The sequence below is a fragment of the Capra hircus genome, chromosome 11 (assembly GCF_001704415.2).
Source record: "Capra hircus breed San Clemente chromosome 11, ASM170441v1, whole genome shotgun sequence".
In the NCBI taxonomy this organism is placed as follows: Eukaryota; Metazoa; Chordata; class Mammalia; order Artiodactyla; family Bovidae; genus Capra; species Capra hircus.
Window position 1 is genome coordinate 13,564,912 of NC_030818.1, and position 21,398 is coordinate 13,586,309.

Below are 21,398 nucleotides of genomic sequence, written 5' to 3' on the forward strand. Positions count from 1 at the left end.
AGCATATTAAAAAGCAGAGATATTATTTTGCCAACAAAGGTCCATTTGGTTAAAGCTATGGTTTTTCCAGTAGTCATGTATGGATGTGAGAGTTGGACTATAAAGAAAGCTGAGTGCCGAAGCATTGATGCTTTTGAACTGTGGTGTTGGAGAAGACTCTTGAGAGTCCCTTGGACTGCAAGGAGATCCAACCAGTCCATCCTAAAGGCAGTCAGTCCTGAATATTCACTGGAAGGACTGATGCTGAAGCTGAAACTCCAATACTTTGGCCATCTGATGCAAAGAACTGACTCATTTAAAAAGACCCTGAAGCTGGGAAAGATTGAAGGGCGGGAGGAGAAGGGGATGACAGAGGATGAGATGGCTGGATGGCATCACTGACTCAATGGACATGAGTTTGAGTAAGTTCCGGGAGTGATGGACAGGGAAACCTGGCGTGCTGCAGTCCACGGGGTCACAAAGAATCAGACATGACTGAGTGACTGAACTGAACTGAATTGCTGAATGCAATGGGATGACACTGGCTTGATTCAAGGTGTGGTGCTCTGGATGGGAACATATTTAGGACATAAAACCAGAGAATATGGTGACAGTAGGGACACAGAGCATGAAGAGGGAGAAGTCAAGGCTGCCTTCTGGGGCCCTTGGTGGGTGGCCAGCTGGGTGGGGGGCAGGGATGGGATGCTGGCTGAAGGAGGGAGGCTCTGGTGCAGGGCTGGCTAGAGTGATGGTCCATTTAGACAGGTCATTTTCAAGGTGGCTGTGGGACGTCTGGGGTGGGGAGGACAGAGGCCACAGTCTAGCGAGCAGCCAGCTAGGGCTGAAATCCAGTGTCCTAACTTGTTCTGCCTCCCAGCTGGCTTGGCTATACCCTGAGAGTAGGGAGCAGGTGACCCTGGGGTGGGCGTGGGGGGTTGAGCGGGGGCGGCCTCCCAGGAGGTGTCCGGCCTTCTCACTACATGGGGCACTCCTTGCTTAGCTCTTCCCATGGGGCCTGGGTGAGCTTGGCCTCTGAAGCACATGTTGGGGAAGGCAAAGGCTGACTGGAGTGGGTCGTGACCCTCTCTCTGAGCTGTGACAGCAGGCCCAGCTCAGAGCATGCTGTCTCCGAGACCAGGGTCCCCTGAGGCCCAGCCCTGCCCCCGGAGTTGGGCTCTCCTGAGTGGCCCTGGCATCAGACCTCTTCCTCTTTCTTTTCCCTCATTGAGACTTGCTGATCGGGTACCTGTCCTGGCCCCGCCCAGCCTGACTCTGCAATCAGAGATCTGACAGGTTTGGTAACACAGAAGAGTTTAAAATAACGCATTTGTCTATAATATCTCTCAGGGCTATTTTCATTGTAATCAAGGGTTAATACTATACCTTAAGGAATGGAGCTCTAATAGTGGAATATCACCACTCATGGAGATAGGATGGGTACTAGTCAGTGTTCAGTGTATACTTATCTGTGGGACAGATGTCTCTCTTCTTACATGAATGGAGCAGGTCCCTTTGGGGGACATTAATTCTCTCTGTGGACACAAGTAATAGCTCAGACTGAAAATCCAAGCCTTGGCAGGGATGCGCAACCTCATCTCTGTGCCAGGGGCTGCTGGTGAAGGGGAGGAAGCTAGCATTTCACGTAAGACAAGCTGGCTGCCGGATTGGTCTGTAAGGCAGGTCAGTGGCCACCACAGGAAGGAGCACATCCAGAGGCATATCAGCAAACCCCAGTAGGCAGGGCTCCCATAATGTTAGGCAATGCATGGAAGTGGCGTTAAGTTCTGGCAGTGACCCTGTTTTCTAGCTAAAAACAAGACCCATGGTTAGGAGACCTGCAGCTGGCAGCTGGACATACAGAGCATAGAGAAGAGCCTTTTGAAACAAATGTCAAGACCCTAACTAGAGGGGTGAGCATCAGGACTGGACCCATCAGGGGGCTTCTCAGCACTGGAATGCTGAGCCCAGGGTTCCCAGACAGACTGAGAGGGCAGTGGTGCCGCAGGGGTCACTCAGCATCCTGGACTCCCTTGGGCACATCGACCTTCCAAGATGAATTCTCCTTGCCCGCTCTTTGGTGAAAGTAGTCTTTCCAAATGCACCTTTCCTGGCTGATGAGACAGGACCGGCAGGACAGCACAGGTCCTCAGACCCACAGGTGGAAGTGGATCTGGGGGTGGGGATGACGCCAACTCTGGGTGAGGTAACCATCTCTAGGTCCAAACAACAGACACCCAAGTTAAAAAAGAAAACGTAACTATCACTTAAAAAAAAAGTATATTAACGATTAACCCTTTGATGACCTTGATCTTCAGGACTTTTGGATTTGTAACTAGGATTTTTGGATCAGTCACTTGCCATTGTTTATAAGACATTAACTACTTTACATTCCTCCTTCAGTAGTACTTTATGACCTGTTACTTAGATATTAGCTGGGGCCTTTCTTCCCCTTGAACTCTAGGTGATGTTGGCTTACATCCACCAGTTCATAGTCCGTGCAACTTCAAAACCCTCTCACTTTCCCAGGGTGTGATATTCTTCAGACCTCTTCTGCCTCTTCGGGTTGCATCCAAAAATCAGTCACACCAGCACGTGTGGGTTTAGGAGCTGTTAGTGAAGTATTTGGGGGAGTGGGTTGTCAGGAAGGGGTCAATCCCTTCCAGCCCAGCTGTGTGTGCACTTCTGGGCTTGCTCGGAGTTCCACCTTCAACTCCCTCCACCATGCAGAGCAGCCACTCTCCCCTGCGGCCCCTTGGCAGTAGCAGGTACTCGTGTGCTTAGTCGTGTCTGACTTTGCGTCCCCATGGGCTGTAGCCTCCCAGACTCCTCTATCCATGGGATTTCCCAGGCAAGAATACTGAAGGGGGTTGCCATTTACTTCTCCAGGGAATCCTCCCGACCCAGGGATGGAATCTGCATCTCTGGCATCTTCTACACTGGCAGGCAGATTCTTTACCAGCTAAGCCCCTGGGAAAGCCTGGGGTCCCTTGGCCAACATTTAGCAAAGGGATTTTTCCAACAACTCTCTTTGAAAGGAATTTTGATCCCAATTGTAAAGATAATGAAGCTTTCTTTACCTTTGTGTAGACAGAATTTGCTTTTAAAATAAAAATTCATCTTCAGTTCATTTTCAAGAGTTCCCCAACAGTTCTTAAAATAAACCAGCACCTAATGGTGCTGCAAAAACAGGGCAAAGCATTGTGGTGGCACAGAAAACACCCTGAAATCTGTCGTGTTTGTGTTTTCCAGTTTCTACCCGGATGTTTGAGATCCTATAGATGTGGTCATCGAGCCGGGCAGTGGAGCGGAGTGTGCAGGCTGAGTGCTGAGAAGAGGCAGCCTGGGGCAAGGCTGCTCCGGCTTCCTGGTAATCAATCGGTGGTGATGGGGAGGGGGAGGGGGTGAGACACAGTTTTTGGTTGAGTCCATCTCACCAGGATGAGCTTCCAGACACTCGGGTCATTGCCATGAACTCCCCTGATCCCACCGACTCAAGAGCGACCATGTGCAACTAGAAATTATCATACTGAGTGAAGAAGTCAGAAAAAGGCAAATACCATATGATATCACTTATACGTGGAATCTAAAATATGGCACATATGAACCTATCTACAAAACAGAAACAGACTCACAGGCATAGAGATCAGACTTGTGGTTGCCAAGGAAGAGAGGGTTGGGGGAGAAGGATGGACTGGGAATTTGGGGCTGGGAGGTGCAAGCTATTATATATAGACTCAGTAAACGAGAAGGTCCTACTCTATAGCATAGAGAACTATATCCAATCTCCTGGGATAAGCCATAATGGAAAAGAGTATTGAGAAAGTCGTGCAAATATGTCTAAAACTGAGTCACTTTGCTGTACAGTGCAGATTGGCACAACAATCATCGACGATTCTTCAACAACAAAAAAAGAGCCATCATGGCATCAGAAGGACCTCGGAGGTCACTGGTCCCACCCCAACAGGGCAGAGGCCTCTCTACAACATCCTGTGGTTACCCTGGCTCCAAGGAGAGCGCTCACCACCTAACAAGGCAGCCTGTCCCGTCTTCTCCATACTGAGAAGCTCCTGCTTGTGGAAATTTCACCCTCGCACCCTTAGCTAGAATCTGCCTGCCTGCAATAACCACTTGGTTTCCTGGTTCTGGCCCCCTGAGGTTCTCAGGAATCAGCTTAATCCCTCTTCCACATGGCAGTCCAGCAGATATTTGGAGAGGAGGAATGCAGAATCTGGGGTCAGAGACAGGCCTGGTTGAAATTCCGACTCCACTGTGTGATCTTTAGCAAGTTAGTTAACCTCTCTGATTCAGTCTTTTTATCTGTAAAGCAGGGACAATGTCTGTCTCTCAGAGCTGTCCTGGAAATGAAAATAAACCACAAATCAAAGTTGCTTGTTTCATCACCAGTTCTCTGACACCAACTGGATGTCCTACAATTCAACTCAATTCTGACACTACCCTGAGTTAAAAGGGCACATAAGAAAAAGCAAGGTCATGGACAAGACTCCACCCATTTCAGAGGTGGTCCTCTGACCACCTGCACTTCTGACCGACTTGACTATAAATTTGAGGGTTCTCACAAGCTCCCTCTCGGTTTCTATGATTCCCTAGAATAGTTCACCGAAGTCACTGAAAGTGCTTGCAACTGCACCTGCAGTTTTATTATAGAGGATCTAACTCAAGAATAGCTAAAAGAAAGCACAGAGTCTGGGGGATGAGGGCATGGTGAAGAGCTTCCATGCCTGCTCCTTGTGGGATCTGTCACCACCCAGCCCAGAAATGTGCTCACCAGCCAGGAAGCTCCCCCAGACCTCGCTGTCTAGGGTTCTTTAATGGGGTTGTGCATTATTGCTATGCAAAAATTGATTTAGTCATTTGCCACTTGATTGAAAGCAATCTCCAGCGCCTCTCCTCTCCTCCCTCTGTGGTTGGGATGGGGCTGAGTTCCAATCCCTTAATTATATGCACGGTCTTTCTCAGTGGCCAGTCCCTCCCTTGAAATATCTAAGTGCCCACCATGTCACCTCATTTGCATAAAAGCTCAGGCTTGGTGAAAGGGGCTCATTATGACGAACAAAACACTCCTAATGCCTTTTGGAGATTTTAGAGATCCCATGTGCCAGGAACTGGAGCCAGAGGCCCCACATACTCTTTATGATGCCACTCCTGGCCCTGTAAGCGTCAGCCTTCTGTGATCTTCAGCACCCTGCTTACATCCTTTTACTGTGCTCTCCAGGTTGACACGTTCCCACTATCTGGTCAGAGTAAAAAGCATTCTCATCAGTCTTTTTCTGGTTCTTCTTTTTGTTAATGTAGCTTGAGATTGAATTAGTTTGGGGACTAAAACATATAATTACAGTTATTTGGCATGCACCTGTTTACAATTGAATCATAAGCCTCTCATTACTCACGTTCCTCATGCTATGATGATTCTAGCCCCTAAATGACACATAATGAGAGCTACACTTGCTCTGCACCAGGCACTGTTTGAACTTCTTCACATACATTAACTCACTCAGTCCGCACAACAACCTAAGGAGGAGTTAAAAAGTTGCAATCTCTGTTTAATAGATGGGGAACTGAGGCACAGAGAGGTTAGGTAACTTGTCCAAGATCACACAGCTAAAAAAGGGCGTAGCTGAGATTTGAACTCATGGTCTGGTTCCAGAGTCCTGCTTTTAACCACTAAGTTCTGCTGCCCACAGCTTTGATCACCTCCCAACATTTTGGGAAAGGAAGGAGGGAGCACAGAAGGACGCCTCTGGCTCCTGCTGTCACGGTAAGGGAGTCAGGGTTCCATTTCCTCCCCTGCTCACTGGAGCAGCCCTATGGGACTGGGCTCTAACAAGTGAAGGCCGGCCTAGGGGCTCCTGTCCATCGGGCCCCGAATGTCTTCATTCCTCATGCTTTGTGGGAGAAAGCTACTTCAGAGACTTCACAGATCGATTCCCAGAAAATCCAGATACTCCAGAAGGAAGGGAGAGGACCAGCCTTTTCCTGCCTGGATGAAAAGGATTTAGGCCAGGAAGGTTCAGTACCAGGTGGTACCAGTCCCAGAGAAGCTGACAGTTCAACGGTGACTTGGTGTTACAAGGAACACAAGGATCTCCATGCCCACATCCAGTGTATCCATTGAGGAATTGTCTGTTGCTATTTTAAAAATAACATCAAAGATTTGGGGCTGTGAAGGTGCCAAAGAGAATGAAAATGGATAAGTGTGTGTGTTGGGGGGGCAATGCCTCTGGAAGAACTTTGGTCTGCTGCAGTGTTTGCCCAGGAGAATCTGGGTGGTGACCCCAAGTCTGCATGGCTCTGATGCATTCCCATGCATCAGATGTTTGACCTTGTGCTCTCTTGTTATTCCCCAAGTTCCAGAGATGAGGCTCGCTGGGAGCATGAAGCGGGTGAAGTATTCTTAATTCAACCCACGTGCATGGGATTGACTTGAAACCACAAGGCAGTCATCAGTAGGTCATGTGTGTTCTTTGCACATGTTTCTCTTTTGGCATTTGGCTTGAGGAAGAGGCACTGGGGGAATGTGGGTAGAAGGTCTTGCTCCAGGAAACCTGGATCCTCCGTCCTTCTGCCTTTTTCTACATGAGTCTGTTTCTCTCCATAAAGTGTCAGAGCTGGATGGGGCCCCAAGGTCCATTCTGTTCGTTCCCCCATTTAAGGATGGAAAAAATGAGATCCAAAGAGGGAAAGTACTTACCTGAGTCCATGAACAAGGGAATGTCAGAACTGGGGCAGCACTGCAGGCTTCTGCTGCTGCTGCTGCTGCTAAGTCGCTTCAGTCGTGTCCGACTCTGTGCGACCCCATAGACGGCAGCCTGCTAGGCTGCTCTGTCCCTGGGATTCTCCAGGCAAGAACACTGGAGTGGGTTGCCATTTCCTTCTCCAATGCGTGAAAGTGAAGTCGCTCAGTCGTGCCTGACTCTTAGCGACCCCGCGGACTGCAGCCTACCAGGCTCCTCTGTCCATGGGATTTTCCAGGCAAGAGTACTGGAGTGGGTTGCCATTGCCTTCTCCCTGCAGGCTTCTAGTCTGGAGCTAATTCAGCCCGAAACATCCCCGACAGACTCCATCACTCTTTACTGAGATGAAGAATCTGGCTTTAAATGTCACTAAGTACAACCTCAAACATTCTCGCAACCTGCCAAATATGTTTCAAAATGTCTCTTTAGAGAATGTTTGCTTTGGGCTGCCACTCCCAGGCCGCTCGTTCCTCCCGCCTCCATCTCATCCACATGGCTGGTAAGGATGGTGCTAACTGGGGGAGATCTGTTGAGGGCTTTCACAAGGAGCTAATTAGTGACAGAATTAAGACCAGGGGTCATGGCTTTGTAGACTTGCAAAAGTGGGTTGTGGTGGCATTTGGACCACTCTTGCTGCCCAGGTCAAGAGTATGGTGGTAGATGGTAGTTAGAGTGGCAGGAAGGGGCCTGGACAGCCATGGGAAGTGGTGCATAACACTAGCGTTAGAGGCTTTGTGCCATCTTGGCATGCTTGCTAGAAATGGTAAGCTCCTGGAGTGAATTTTTTTTTAAAGTCTCTCAGTTGTGTCTGACTTTGCAACCCAAGGACTATACAGTCCATGGAATTCTCCAGGCCAGAATACTGGAGTGGGTGGTTGTTCCCTTCTCCAGGGAATCTTCCTAACCCAGGGATCGAACTCAGGTCTCCCACATTGCAGGCAGATTCTTTGCAAGCTGAGCCACCAGGGAAGCCCTGGAATGAATGCCTTCTCTTATATGCCATAACCACAAACATTTATCTGTGGCATTTCAACCATGGCTGCCCATTAGAATCACCCAGAGAACTTAAAAAAGATCCTGATATCCAGGTCATACCCAAGATTAATAATATTAAAATCTCTGATATTGGTATTTTTCAGAGTTCTCCAGGAGATTCCAATGTTCACCCAAGCTTGAGAACCCCAAGGGTTCGGAGCTTCAGCTGACCCTTGAAGGACCTTGTCCGTGTGTCTTCCCTTGGACTTGCTATTTGCCTTCCCCAAAGAACAAGAATGCAAACAATAATATCAGTCAATCACTTGAGTGTTCTGGGCTGATGGGGATGGGCTCCCACTTACTTCTCTTGCCTAGTATGCCCTTGCCTACCCTACTTGGAAGAACTGTAAGGTAGAGGGTAAAGCGCTGACAGAAGATGGAAGAAGAAGTCGCAGACATCTCATAGAAAACAAGCATATGCTATCTGGTTGTCAACAAGGCCTGTTCCATAATGAGCTGCTGACTGATAGAAGGCTAAGGTGTGGGCTAACAGGATGAGCCTAGAGGGCAGAGCAGATCGGGTCTGGGGAGGCCAGGAGCTGCTTTGAGAGAACAATGGCAGCTCCACCTCCTTCTGGAAGGGAGCCCCCAGAGGCAAAGTGGGGGAGGGGCAGATTAAGGATGAAAGCCAGGTACCTTGAGTGCAGGTAAAGCTCTTTTGTTGGTATCTTCCTATTTGCCTTCAAAAACTAGTTATTATTTCAGTCAAGGCACTTGCCTTCTTTTGCTGAGAAGGGGCTCCTTCTTTTGGGAGAAGGCTGAAGCTCTGTAAGCTCCCACACCCTCTGGATGTTGAAGGAGCATGATAACTCAGGCTTGAGGGCCTAGCAGGGCTGACACAGAGCGAGACTGGTGGCCACAGTCCCACAGCTGGGAAGCCAAGGCTGAGTAGCAGCCTGCTTCTTCAGCAGGACTCCAGTATGGCCATAAGGACATTCATTCACTTATCATTCAGGCATTTTTAAAAGCCTGCTTGAGTGGAAAAAATAAGTGACTTGTCCCCAGCCCAACCTTCCAAGGATGGCCCTAGTTCTCACTCAAGGTCTAGATACGCAGGCCTCTGGGCAGCCCAGCATATGGTGCCCTTCAATCAGTGTTCATTGTTTCACTATTTCTCAATATGCATTTACTGGGGTTTAGAGAAACTCATTTTCCACTAATGAAAACTGCACACCTCTTTTAAATTCATGATAAGAAATGATTCTCCAGTGAGACGCATTTTGCAGAAACAGATTCACCAATAATTTTTTTTCTGAGGCGGGAGCAAAGTCAAAGTTGTAGGGGGAAAGAAAGCACGGCTTAACCTGTTGGAAGTTCCCCGTTCTCTTTTCAGTTTCGTGGATTTCCCACCGCATGTTTTTTAGAAGGCATCTTAGAGGGTTTACATTTTAGATCAAGTGAATAGCTTTACACTGTGTGGATAAGCATCACAAAATGCCCCCAAAGCTTTGCAGGTCGCGCTCGCCCTGGGGGACCAGTCTACTTGAACCTGAATGCGGGCGCCCGAGCCCCGCGGGTTAGGCAGGGAAGGGCTGGGAGCCGGAGCCAGTGACAAACAGACCTTCACCTAGTCGGACGATGCATCAGCGCCCCCTACAGGCCGGCAGCCGCGGCGCCCTGCCTGCCAACCCGCCTCCCGGCTCACACTCTCCTGGGAATAGCCTCATCCTGCTCCCCACCCCCAGTGCAAGCCCTCCGGCCTAGGAAGCGTGCACCCCGACTGGGAGCACCCTCGTTTCTTCTCGGCAGGGGTCCAGGAGTGGACTGCAAACCCACTAGGACGATGAGTGAAGAGACCGTCCCCGAGGCCGCCTCCCCGCCGCCCGCGCAGGGGCAGCAGTACTTCGACCGCTTCTCTGAGGACGACCCCGAGTACCTGCGCCTTCGGAGCCGCGCGGCCGACCTGCGGCAGGACTTCAACCTGATGGAGCAGAAGAAGCGCGTCACCATGATCCTGCAGAGCCCGGTGAGTGGGGGTCTGACCCCCGCGGGCAGGGGAGGAGGAAGGAGGCCAGAGGAGGGCGGGGAAGGGGTGCAGAGGACGCTGACGCACCCGGTGAACCCGAAAGAGAAATTGCTTCTCTTCCGCTTGCTCAGAGACGGAGCAGTTTTCAGCTCTGAGCAAGATGCTCTGGCTGCGTGGGTATTTGAGTACCTCCCTAGTCGCTGGCGGATGGCAAAACCTGGCTTATGTGCAGCTTATGGCTTGTGTTTGACTCCCTGGTTGGGGAAGGTGGATCTGAGAAGCAGGAGCCCTACTTCAGTTCCTCGTGCCCCTTCTGAGCCTCACTTTCCAGTCTTCCTCTCCCTCTTCACCAAAAACTCTTAACAATTCGGTAAACCAGGGGCCAGCGAGAGGTGCCACGTGGGAGGTCTGGGGCTCCTTTTTCTGCACACCATCGAGAACTCTGTCCTGGCAAATAAGGCTTTGACATACCAAGGCAGGAGTGAAGTGGGCCTGAAAGCCCCAGGAGGCGGGGAATAGAGAGCAGAGGGGCAAGTCCGGGTCACCCAGTCCTGGCCAGAGTCTTGAGGTCAGTTGGCACCTGCCTGGCATGGACACAGTGCCCCAGGTGGTGTGTTGGGAAGGATGGAGGGTGGGTCTACTGGACCAGTGAAGCAGGACCATGATGCAGGCCCTTCCAGCGGGGGGAAGAGCGGTGGGAACAGAGGCAATAGGTCTCTCAGGGAATAGATCTGGGTGATCCTAAGTGTTGGTAAGCCCAGGGAGGAGTGGCATCTCCAGGTACTGGCCAGGATGGGCTCTGCCCCAGTCCCTGCCAAGGTATTGGAGAGCCAGGGCATGCAGTGGGAAGAGCCATCAGCCTGACTAATGACAGGAAAGATGGAATACTTTTTCATTCAATTCTGTTTTTTACAATGTCTTTTAATTACTAAAGTTAAGTCCTGTTATGTCTGATGGGGGGGAGGGGTCTAGGCTATCACTAAGACATCAGAAGGACCTGGATTCTAGAGTATATATTGCCTGGAGTTTTCCCCCAGGGCAAAGGGAATAGGATCCATTCCCAGCAGCTCCTTATTGCTTCCCACACAGCAGTTTGGGGAGGCTCCTGAGGTCTCAGATATGTGGCTCTGATCTAGCTGACCCAGGGGCCACGGTTGGGCACTTGGAAGAGGGGCCATCAGTATCCCTCCCACTTGAGACATACTGTGACGAAGCCTCGGGGGCTTGCTTCAGTCTTTCAGGGAGGAGCTGGAAGGCCTTATCCAGGAGCAGATGAAGAAGGGAAACAACTCCTCCAACATCTGGGCCCTGCGGCAGATCGCGGACTTCATGGCCAGCACCTCCCACGCAGTCTTCCCAACATCTTCCATGAGTATGTGGGGAACTGGGGAGCTGCCAGGAGCAGAGGTGGAGGAAGTGGGGGGTGGGGTGGGGGGAAGGCCCAGTAATAAGCAGCTCGGTTGCCAGGCTACGGAGTGAGTGGTACAGCTGCCTTAGCAGAACTGGGGGATCTGGGCAGCAGGGAAAGAAGTACCTGGCTCTGCTTCTAATGCTGCTGTGACGTAAAGGCCCGTGGAGAATGATCCCTGATGCCTAGATCTAGGAGGGCGGGGGTGGTTCTGCTGGGGGAGGGGGTAGTGTCATTGCAGAGAGGCAGGGCAGCCTAGGTATGACCCCACCACCTCCACCCCTCATAAGGGGATTAGCGTAAAGGGGAGAGCTTTGCAACCCAAGACCCCTTACGTGGCCTCTGCCTGAGCCCCGGGAGTGGACACTGGAGAGTGAGAATTTGGCTCCCTGCCACTCTAGCTTTGGGTACAGAACCTAAGAAAATCCTCCTAGCATCCAGCTCTCAGGTGGCTCTTTCCTCAGTCCCCTGGAGTCACTCCTTTGGAGATGGAGTTGGAAGGGGACACAAGGAGGCCTTTGGAGCTGGTGTCTCCATGCTCCACTGGACAGGTCAACGTGACTCCATAGACAAGGGCCAAGAGCAGCCAAGGCTAGGTACAAACCCATCTTCCTTGGCTCTGAAGCTCTGCCCACAATCTTTAAGAAACAAACATTGGAAAATATTTTCCTCAATAAAATAAATACAGGATTATGGTTGAAAATTAGGAAAATAATCAAGAAAGGGAATTAAAAATCACTGAACTGTGTCCTTACAACCAAGACATTCTTATTATCAATGTTTTGGTGTGTGTCCTTCCAGCCTTTTTTTCTTAATACACGGAGACTATGCAAAAAACGCAATCACATTATACACACAAATTTATATCCTTACCGTATCTTGACTAATTCTTCACAGAAGAAATATGGTTATATAACATACATTTTGGTAGATGTATGCTATTCTATGCATGGTTGAATATGCCATAGTTTATTTTAATCAGTTTCCCATTTTTGGACTTTTAAGTCATTCCCAACTTTTTGCTATTATGAATGACAATTCAAGAAACATCCTTATCAATAAATCTGTGATTAAATCCATGACTATTTTCTTAAGATAAATTGCTAGAAGTAGAATTGTTAGATTGAATTATATGCATCTTTTAAAGATTGTCATGCATAATGCCGAATTACCCTGGAGAAAGATGGAATGAATTTACATTGCTACCAGAAATGCAGGGGTGCCCGTTTCCTCCACCCTGATCTGTAGTCTGTTACCATGTTTCATCCTGATGATATGATAGGAGATAAATGGTACTTTGTGTTTTAGAGTGCTTTTATTTGATTACTAATGAGATTGAATATTTTCGTATACATATTGGGCATGACAAAGAGAAAACCCAATATGCCCAATATGTATATGAAAATATTCAATCTTATTAGTAATCAAATAAAAGCACACTAAAACACGAAGTACCATTTATCACCTATCGTATCGTCAGAGTGAAAAATGGTAACAGGCTGCAGGTCAATAGTAAATTGCCTGTCATACCCTTTGCCAGGTTTTCACTTGCAAATTCTTTTCTTGGGCTTTTCTGGTGACTCAGCAGTAAAGCATCTGCCTGCAATACAGGAGACATAGCAGATGAGGGTTCGATCCCTGGATTGGGAAGATCCCCTGGAGGAGGAAATGGCAACCCACTCCAGTATTCTGGCCTGGACTATCCTGTGGGCGGAGGAGCCTCATGGACTATAGTTTGTGGGGTGGCAAAGAGTCAGACACAACTGAGCATGCATATTCTTTTTTTACAGGTTTAAAAATCTTTATAACGTAAGGCTAGTTCTCTACTCCCTATCAAATGCACTGCAGATTTTCCCCAGTGTCTCCTTTGCTTTTTAATTTTTTCATGATATTTTTGTGTCGTAGAATAATTTCCATGGAGTTGAATCTGTTTCTGTTTTCTTTTGTGTTGTCTGCTTTTGATTGTATGCTTAGAAACACCTTCCTTAGGTTTTATCATCCAATAAAATACTTTTAATTATTCATTTGCAATTTTTCTCAGCCATCATACAAGTTGATTCTTTAAAATAACTTTAGAAGTATTTTGTCAATCTCTTTATTCACCTCAAAAAAGTTCCTTCTGGGATTTTGAATGAGGTTGCATTAAATGAATAGATTAATTTGGTGGAGACTTTATAAATGTTCAGTTTTGTATTAGAATGTAAGCTCCATTGGGGAAAGGATATTTGTATGTTTTGTTCACTGTTAGAGTAGTATCCTGAACTTAGAAAAGTAGCTGGCATGTAACAGGTGCTTACAAAACACCTGCATGAATGAATTTTAAATCTTTTCGGAAATTATATGTCTTTGATTATTTAATTCTTTAATGTCTATCAGAAAAGATAGTAGCTATTTTTATATTCAGTTCAGTTCAGTCGTTCAGTTGTGTCCAACTCTTTGCGACCCCATGGACTGAAGCACACTAGGCTTCCCTGTCCATCACCAACTCTCAAACTCATGTCCATTGAGCGGGTGATGGCATCCAGCCATCTCATTCTCTGTCGTCCCCTTCTCCTCCCGCCTTTAATCTTTCCCAGCATCAGGATCTTTTCAAATGAGTCAGTTCTTCACATCAGGTGGCCAAAGGAGTGGAGCTTCAGCTTCAGCATCAGTCCTTCCAATGAATATTCAGGACTGATTTCCTTTCGGATGGACTGGTTGGATCTCCTTGCTGTCCAAGGGACTCTTAAGAGTCTTCTCCAACACCACAGTTCAAAAGCATCAATTCTTCAGCGCTCAGCTTTCTTTATAGTCCAACTCTCACATCCATACATGACCACTGGAAAAACCATAGCTTTGACTCGACGGACCTTTGTTGGCAAAGTAATGTCTCTGCTTTTTAATATGCTGTCTAGGTTGATCATAGCTTTTCCTCCAAGGAGCAAGCGTCTTTTAATTTCACGGCTGCAATCACCATCTGCGGTGATTTTGGAACCCCCAAAAATAAAGTCTCTCACTATTTCCATTGTTTCCCTATCTATTTGCCATGAAGTGATGAGACTGGATGCCATGATCTTAGTTTTCTGAATGTTGAGCTTTAAGCCAACTTTTTCACTCTCCTCTTTCACTTTCATCAAGAGGCTCTTTAGTTCTTTTTCACTTTCTGCCATAAAGGTGGTGTCATCTGCATATCTGAGGTTATTGATATTTCTCCTGGCAATCTTGATTCCCACTTGTGCTTCATCTAGTCCAGCATTTCTCATGATGTACTATACAGCCTTGATATACTCCTTTCGCAATTTTATGTAGTGCTTGCTAATTTCTTTTTAAAAAAATAATTATTTTAATTGGAGGATAATTATAATATTGTGGTGGTTTTTGACATACATTGGCACTTACTAATTTCTTATTAAATTTATTCTGAAAATTTTATGTAATTTGTCATTTTGAGTGATTCTCCATTCAGATCTTTTTCTGATTATAGCTGTCACCTAGGGAAATCACTGGAGTTATACATATATAAATGTGTGTGTATTTATGTATATTATGTTTATATATATTATATACATATATATATCTGTCATTGGAGTTATATATATATTATACATCATTGGAGTTATATATATATATATATATATATATACACACACATATATACTAACTCCTTATTGAGCTCCTAAATTCTATATCTTCTCAATGAATTCTTTTGGGTTTTGTATATAGAAAGAAATCACATAGTCATTTTGCATTCTTCAACATTTTACCCTTTGGTTTATTTTTCCAGTTTTCTCACTGCATCCATTAGAACTCGCAGAACAATGTTTAATAATAGATCAGAGAGGAATCATCTTTGTTTTGTTTCTGACTTTAATGGTAATTCTTTTACCACAAGAGTTTGAGATAATTATTCTTTATCATGTTGAGGAAATATCTTTGTATTCTAGTACAATATGGGTTTTTCTCAGAAATGGATATTGAATTTTATAAAATGCATTTTTGGTATTTATTGATGTTTCTTTCCTTGATGTGGGTGAATTGTATTAACAGATTTCTGAATATTGAACTCTTTTCATTCCTGAAATAAATCATTTGTGATTTTGATGCAGTCTTTGAAAAATGCTCTTCTGGCTTTGATTTGCTGGAATTTTATTAATTTTTACATCCATAGTTGCACGTGCTGAAAAGCAGTTAATTTTCGGGCAGCCTTTGTTTAGCACTGACATTAAGGCTATCATTTCCTGAGATGAATCAGGGGGATCCCCACCCGCTTCTTTGCCCTGCTGCCGCTCAGTCACTCAGTCGTGTCCAACTGTTTGTGACCCTGTGGACTGTAGCCCGCCAGGCTCCCCTGTCCATGGGATTCTCCAGGCAAGAATACTGAAGTGGGTTGCCACTTCCTTCTCCACTTCTTTGCCCTAACAGAGCAAAAAAATTAGGTAGGAAGTCTCTGCTCTTTGAAGACTTATTATTCACTTTTGAAGCTGTCCAGATCTGAAATACTTGGATAACATCTTTTTTTCTGTTTCATCTAAAGTTCTTTAAAATTTTGTTTTGCTGCTTCTTGAGTAAATTTTGGTCATATTTATATAAAATAATTCATTTCACATGGCTTTAAAAATTACTAGTGTGACTTACAATATTATTTTTATCATTTAAACTTTCTGCTGTGGATATGACATCCCATTCTCATTCCTGATGCTGTGTATTCCTGCTTCCTCCTTACCGGCAAATCCAGAGACTGGTTTATTCATAGATCTTCTCACATAAGCCAGTTCTTGGATTTACATATTGATTCTCCTAATTTCCTTGTATTCTGATTCATTGATTTTGTTTTTATACTCATCAGTTCTTTTCCATAACTTTTCTTTGGTTTATTTTAGTCTTTATATTTTTCTATAATAGAATAAAATGGATTTGATTTATTTTCATATTTAATACAATAATAAAGACATGTAAGGCTATGAAGTTTTTTCTCTGAGTATAAATTTGATCTTGTTCCATAAATTTTGACATGCAGAATTTTCTTTATTGTTAATTTCTAGGTAGCTTGCAGTTGCTGTTTTGGCTTCATTTTTATTCTAAAATAAAATAAGTACCCTCTGGGAGTGTGCTTTCTCATTTGTTAGTGGTAGAATTTGTATTCTTTTAAAGGTTTATTGATAATGTCTAGTTTTATTGCATTATGTTTAGAAAATGTAGCCTACTTATTGTCTTTGTTGGGGATTTATTGAGATTTTTTTTTGTTGGGGATTTATTGAGATTTTTTTTGTGGCCTAATAATATCATATTTAAATGATACATGGATATAGACTCTATCCCTGGGGCATAGTATTTCATTTGTCAAATGTATTCATTTATCATTTTTTATTTCATAAAAAATTAATGTTGTGTTGTCTCCCACTGTATTTGATTTCTGTTCATTTGTCTGTATTTATGACAGCTTTTGCTTTGTATATCTTGATAAAATGCTTTTCAAAGCATAAATGTTTTTATAACTATAGCTCCATTATGGATTATGCTTTTATTCCTTATAAAATGACCTACAAAATGGCTCTTTTTGTCCAAAAGAGCATTATTTTCCTTGGCTTCTATTTTGGTCATATTATGACCTCCGTTTATTTTTTGTTTATAGTTGGCTGGGCTACTTTTGATGGTCTCTTTATTTTTACCTGCTTTGTGTCACTTTATTTTAATGTTTGTTTTTATAAATCTCCTATAGTATTGTCTTTTGGCATCTGTTGTTATAACAGAGAAATCTAAAACAGTCTATTATTGGTTCCTTTGTCGGTAACCTTTTGTTTTCTCCTAGATGCTTGTGGAATTTCCTCCTTACCCTCACATTTCAGAAATATTGTCAGAAAGCATCAAATTGTGGGTTATTTTCTTTTAATGGAATGCAATAAGTCCTTATACTTTATACACACACACACACACACACACACACACACGTCTTGAACTCAAATTTTTTTCTTCTATTATATCAGTACAGTTCAGTTCAGTCACTCAGTTGTGTCCGACTCTTTGCGACCCCATGAATCGCAGCACGCCAGGCCTCCCTGTCCATCACCAGCTCCCGGAGTTCACTCAAACTCACGTCCATCAAGTCAGTGATGCCATCCAGCCATCTCATCCTCTGTCGTCCCCTTCTCCTTCTGCATCCGAGTCTTTTCCAATGAGTCAACTCTTTGCATGAGGTGGCCAAAGTATTGGAGTTTCAGCTTTAGCATCAGTCCTTCCAAAGAACACCCAGGACTGATCACCTCTAGAATGGACTGGTTGATCTCCTTGCAGTCCAAGGGACTCTCGAGAGTCTTCTCCAACACCACAGTTCAAAAGCATCAATTCTTCGGTGCTCATCTTTCTTCACAGTCCAACTCTCACATCCATACATGACCACAGGAAAAACCATTGCCTTGACTAGACGGACCTTTGTTGGCAAAGTAATGTCTCTGCTTTTTAATATGCTATCTAGGTTGGTCATAACTTTCCTTCCAAGGAGTAAGCGTCTTTTAAATTCATGGCTGCAATCACCATCTGCAGTGATTCTGGAGACCCCCAAAATAAAGTCTGACACTGTTTCCACTGTTTCTCCATCCATTTCCCATGGAGTGATGGGACCGGATGCCATGATATTCGTTTTCTGAATGTTGAGCTTTAAGCCAACTTTTTCACTCTCCTCTTTCACTTTCATCAAGAGGCTTTTTAGTTCCTCTTCACTTTCTGCCATAAGGGTGGTGTCATCTGCATATCTGAGGTTATTGATATTTCTCCTGGCAATCTTGATTCCAGCTTGTGCTTCTTCCAGCCCAGCATGTCTCATGAGGTACTCTGCATAGAAGTTAAATAAGCAGGGTGACAATATACAGCCTTGACGTACTCCTTTTCCTATTTGGAACCAGTCTGTTGTTCCATGTCCAGTTCTAACTGTTGCTTCCTGACCTGCATACAGATTTCTCAAGAGGCAAGTCAGGTGGTCTGGTATTCCCATCTCTTTCAGAATTTTCCACAGTTTATTGTGATCCACACAGTCAAAGGCTTTGGCATAGTCAATCAAGCAGAAATAGATGTTTTTCTGGAACTCTCTTGCTTTTTCCATGATCCAGCGGACGTTGGCAATTTGATCTCTGGTTCCTCTGCCTTTTCTAAAACCAGCTTGGACATCTGGAAGTTCATGGTTCACATATTGCTAAAGTCTGGCTTGGAGAATTTTGAGCATTACTTTACTAGTGTGTGAGATAAGTACAATTTTGCAGTAGTTTGAGCATTCTTTGGCATTGCCTTTCTTTGGGATTGGAATGAAAACTGAACTTTTCCAGTCCTGTGGCCAGTGCTGAGTTTTCCACATTTGCTGGCATATTGAGTGCAGCACTTTCACAGCATCATCTTTCAGGATTTGAAATAGCTCCACTGGAATTCCATCACCTCCACTAGCTTTGTTCGTAGTGATTCTTTCTAAGGCCCCCTTGACTTCTTATTCCAGGACGTGTGGCTCTAGGTGAGTGATCTACTTATATGCTTAGATGCCAGGGCTTCTTGTCTTTGTCCCGTGTCTATCAAATTCTTGCTCATCATTTTCATGTCTCTGATCTTACACTCTTCCTCTTGAAAGAGAAATAGGGCTTTCCATTGCTTTACTGATCAGCATCTGCCAGGAAAACAGTTGGATGCCTGGAAATCTGGTTGGTGCATGCCAGGGTAACTGAGTCAGGGAATGTGGAGAAGGAAAATTCCAGGTGCCATGAGTCCAAGCCCAGAGAGGTTGTTCTTTGTCTAGCTCCATTCGCCTTAGGATTGTGTTTCCTTGAGGTTTTTTTTTTTTTTTTCCTCCTGTTGTAGAGCATGTCGGTAGCTTTCTGGGAGGTTTGGTGGATTTTCATCTCTGTGTTTTCTTAGGTACTTTGAAATAATGGCCCAGTTAGACCTTCACTTGGTGAGGCTGATCAGAATAAGCATCCTTTGCAAGAAGCCTCTGAGGACAGAGGACCGGGGGCTCCTGTGGAGCCCTCTGGCGTCTTCTGGGCCTGTGAGTGGGTAGTCCTTACGGGAAGCTCCACAGGGTTGGGGAGGGGGACTTTTAGGGGATACAGGACACAGAGGATATGATAGTGAGTGTTTTCAGACCTCTTCTGGCCTCCTGATCGTCTCTGGGGACTCCACAGTTATTTCTAAAAGAAGGTTCAAAGACCTTTCCCAACAATAGCCTCTCCCTATCTCCGGCTTTGCTTGGGGGCCTTATGCTTTTGATGTGCTTCCCTTCTTGCTGCCAGGGGCAAATGCTTGTCTGGGGAACTAGAAAGGAGGCAAGGAGCCTTGACTAGTCAGCTTGGAATAGAAATCCTTAATTTTGAGATTTTGTTGCTGTTTTTCTTGCCAGTTCAGCCAGGTCTTTGGACCACTTGTATCCCTGTCAACTTCCTGTACTGGACCCATGCCCTAGAGGCATACCGCCGCTGGTGGGCACAAGCCTTTTGGGGGCATCTTCCTGACATGGGGTGTTTGAGGCTTGCTCTGCTTGCTTTGTGCTCCCAGTCCACCTTCATGTCACAGACCTTATCATTTCAACTAATGGCAGACCTGATACAGGACGTACATCATGTGGTGTGGCCGTGAGGTTTGCAGTGATGGTGGAAGCTTCCGAAGAGCATTTTCATCCATTAAAGTTTTTAGAGGGATGCTGAGGAAGGCAGCATCAGGAGGCTCCCAGCCAGACATCATTTTAAACCAGAACCCTTTCCTATTGATTCTCTTATTGTTTCCTAAACACTGATTAATTGGAGGGCTGGGGCTCAGAGGCCCTCTTCTGGCTTCGGAGGCATGCAGGCAGTGGTCAGCATGGTTCATGGGACTGACTAGACCCTTTGGGTGCCCTGAGTAGAAGACTATCAGATTCTCTAGGTTCATTTCCATATTACCAGATTCCCAGAAAGAGCCATAAAAAGCCAAGCGACTGCATATCTGGAGGTGGTCAGAAGTAGCCCACCCTCAGCCTCCGGCCCTTCAGCCCACCACAGCCCCACTGACTTCTGGAGGTTTATGACTTGTCAGAAAAAGTTGAGGAATTTACCTCCTGGTTGACTTGGCTTTCTGTTTGCCCTTTTCCAAATCAGAGAAAAAGTTAGTTAAAACAATAGAATAATGCTTAGTTACTTCTTCATTAAAACTGATAAAATGTACCCATATTTCCACTCAGAAATTTATTTTTGCATTTATTCAATGTCTATCTCTAGGGTTTATAGTCAGCTTGAGCTGAGATCCTTGCATTTGTGGCTTGAGTCTGGCCATGGGTTTTGACCCAGAGCAATGCCTTTCTTCCCTTAAGAAGCAGAGGACTTTATTGGGCACAACTATCCATTCTGTGGAGGGTTTTCTCCTCTGGAGTCAGGGTCAAAGGATGTTGAATTCCCTGCCCACAGGAGTCTCGTGTATGGATGTAGCACCCAGGAGAATTGGGAGAGGGTGGGGGCAAGGCAGGAGAGTGCGGACGTGAGCTCCTGACCTGAAAGCTGCCCTGTGCCCCTTCAGACTTCTCCATGATGACGCCCATCAATGACCTCCACACAGCCGACTCCTTGAACCTGGCCAAGGGGGAGCGGCTCATGCGGTGCAAGATCAGTAGTGTCTACCGCCTCCTGGACCTGTATGGCTGGGCCCAGCTGAGCGACACCTATGTGACGGTGAGGACAGCGTCCGGGGCTGGGTGGGGCTCTGCCTGTGGCCTCCCCGGGAGGGAGACTTCCTGAGCCTTGGCGTGGCTGTGACACTGCTGGCCGTGAGCTCTTCCAAGGTTTCTAGCCACTATGGCTACCTGAAATAGACAACCTGCCTAGCGGGCACGTCTCTGGATGAGGAGCCAGGAATTTCTGCTTCCTATTTCTAGGGCCACCCTTGACCATTGGGAGATTCCTCTTATAGCTCCATTTCCCTGGCTCCAAATAAAGGCTGAGTCTTCATCTCTCATGGGTCAGGAGGAAGTAAGTGTTCTTGGGGTGGGGGGAGATTTGTATGCAGTGGATTCAGGGGTAAAGGTGATTCAAGCACAGTATCATTGGAAATGGCCCCTCTCCCTTCTCACCACTGGGAACACATGTCTTTCCTCCAGCTGAGAGTCAGCAAGGAGCAGGACCACTTCCTGATCAGCCCTAAGGGAGTCTCTTGCAGCGAAGTCACAGCATCCAGCCTGGTAAGTACAGTGTGACATCTCACTACCAATTTCTTGTTGAAATGACAGTACCATCTTTGCTCCACGCTGCTGCTACTGCTGCTGCTAAATCGCTTCAGT

The 21,398-nt window shown here is 45.9% G+C and overlaps 1 protein-coding gene across 1 annotated transcript in view; it reads left to right on the forward strand.

Annotated features, from left to right (window-relative positions):
* The window catches only part of ADD2 (adducin 2), a 122,704-nt gene that overhangs the window by 59,641 nt on the left and 41,665 nt on the right, over positions 1 to 21,398 (forward strand). The window contains exons 2-6 of the mRNA XM_018055081.1: positions 3,229 to 3,346; positions 9,516 to 9,732; positions 10,966 to 11,104; positions 20,642 to 20,793; positions 21,219 to 21,299. Of these exons, the coding sequence (XP_017910570.1) occupies positions 9,550 to 9,732; positions 10,966 to 11,104; positions 20,642 to 20,793; positions 21,219 to 21,299 (555 nt within the window). The 5' untranslated portion in view covers positions 3,229 to 3,346; positions 9,516 to 9,549. The remainder of the gene's footprint in view (positions 1 to 3,228; positions 3,347 to 9,515; positions 9,733 to 10,965; positions 11,105 to 20,641; positions 20,794 to 21,218; positions 21,300 to 21,398) is intronic.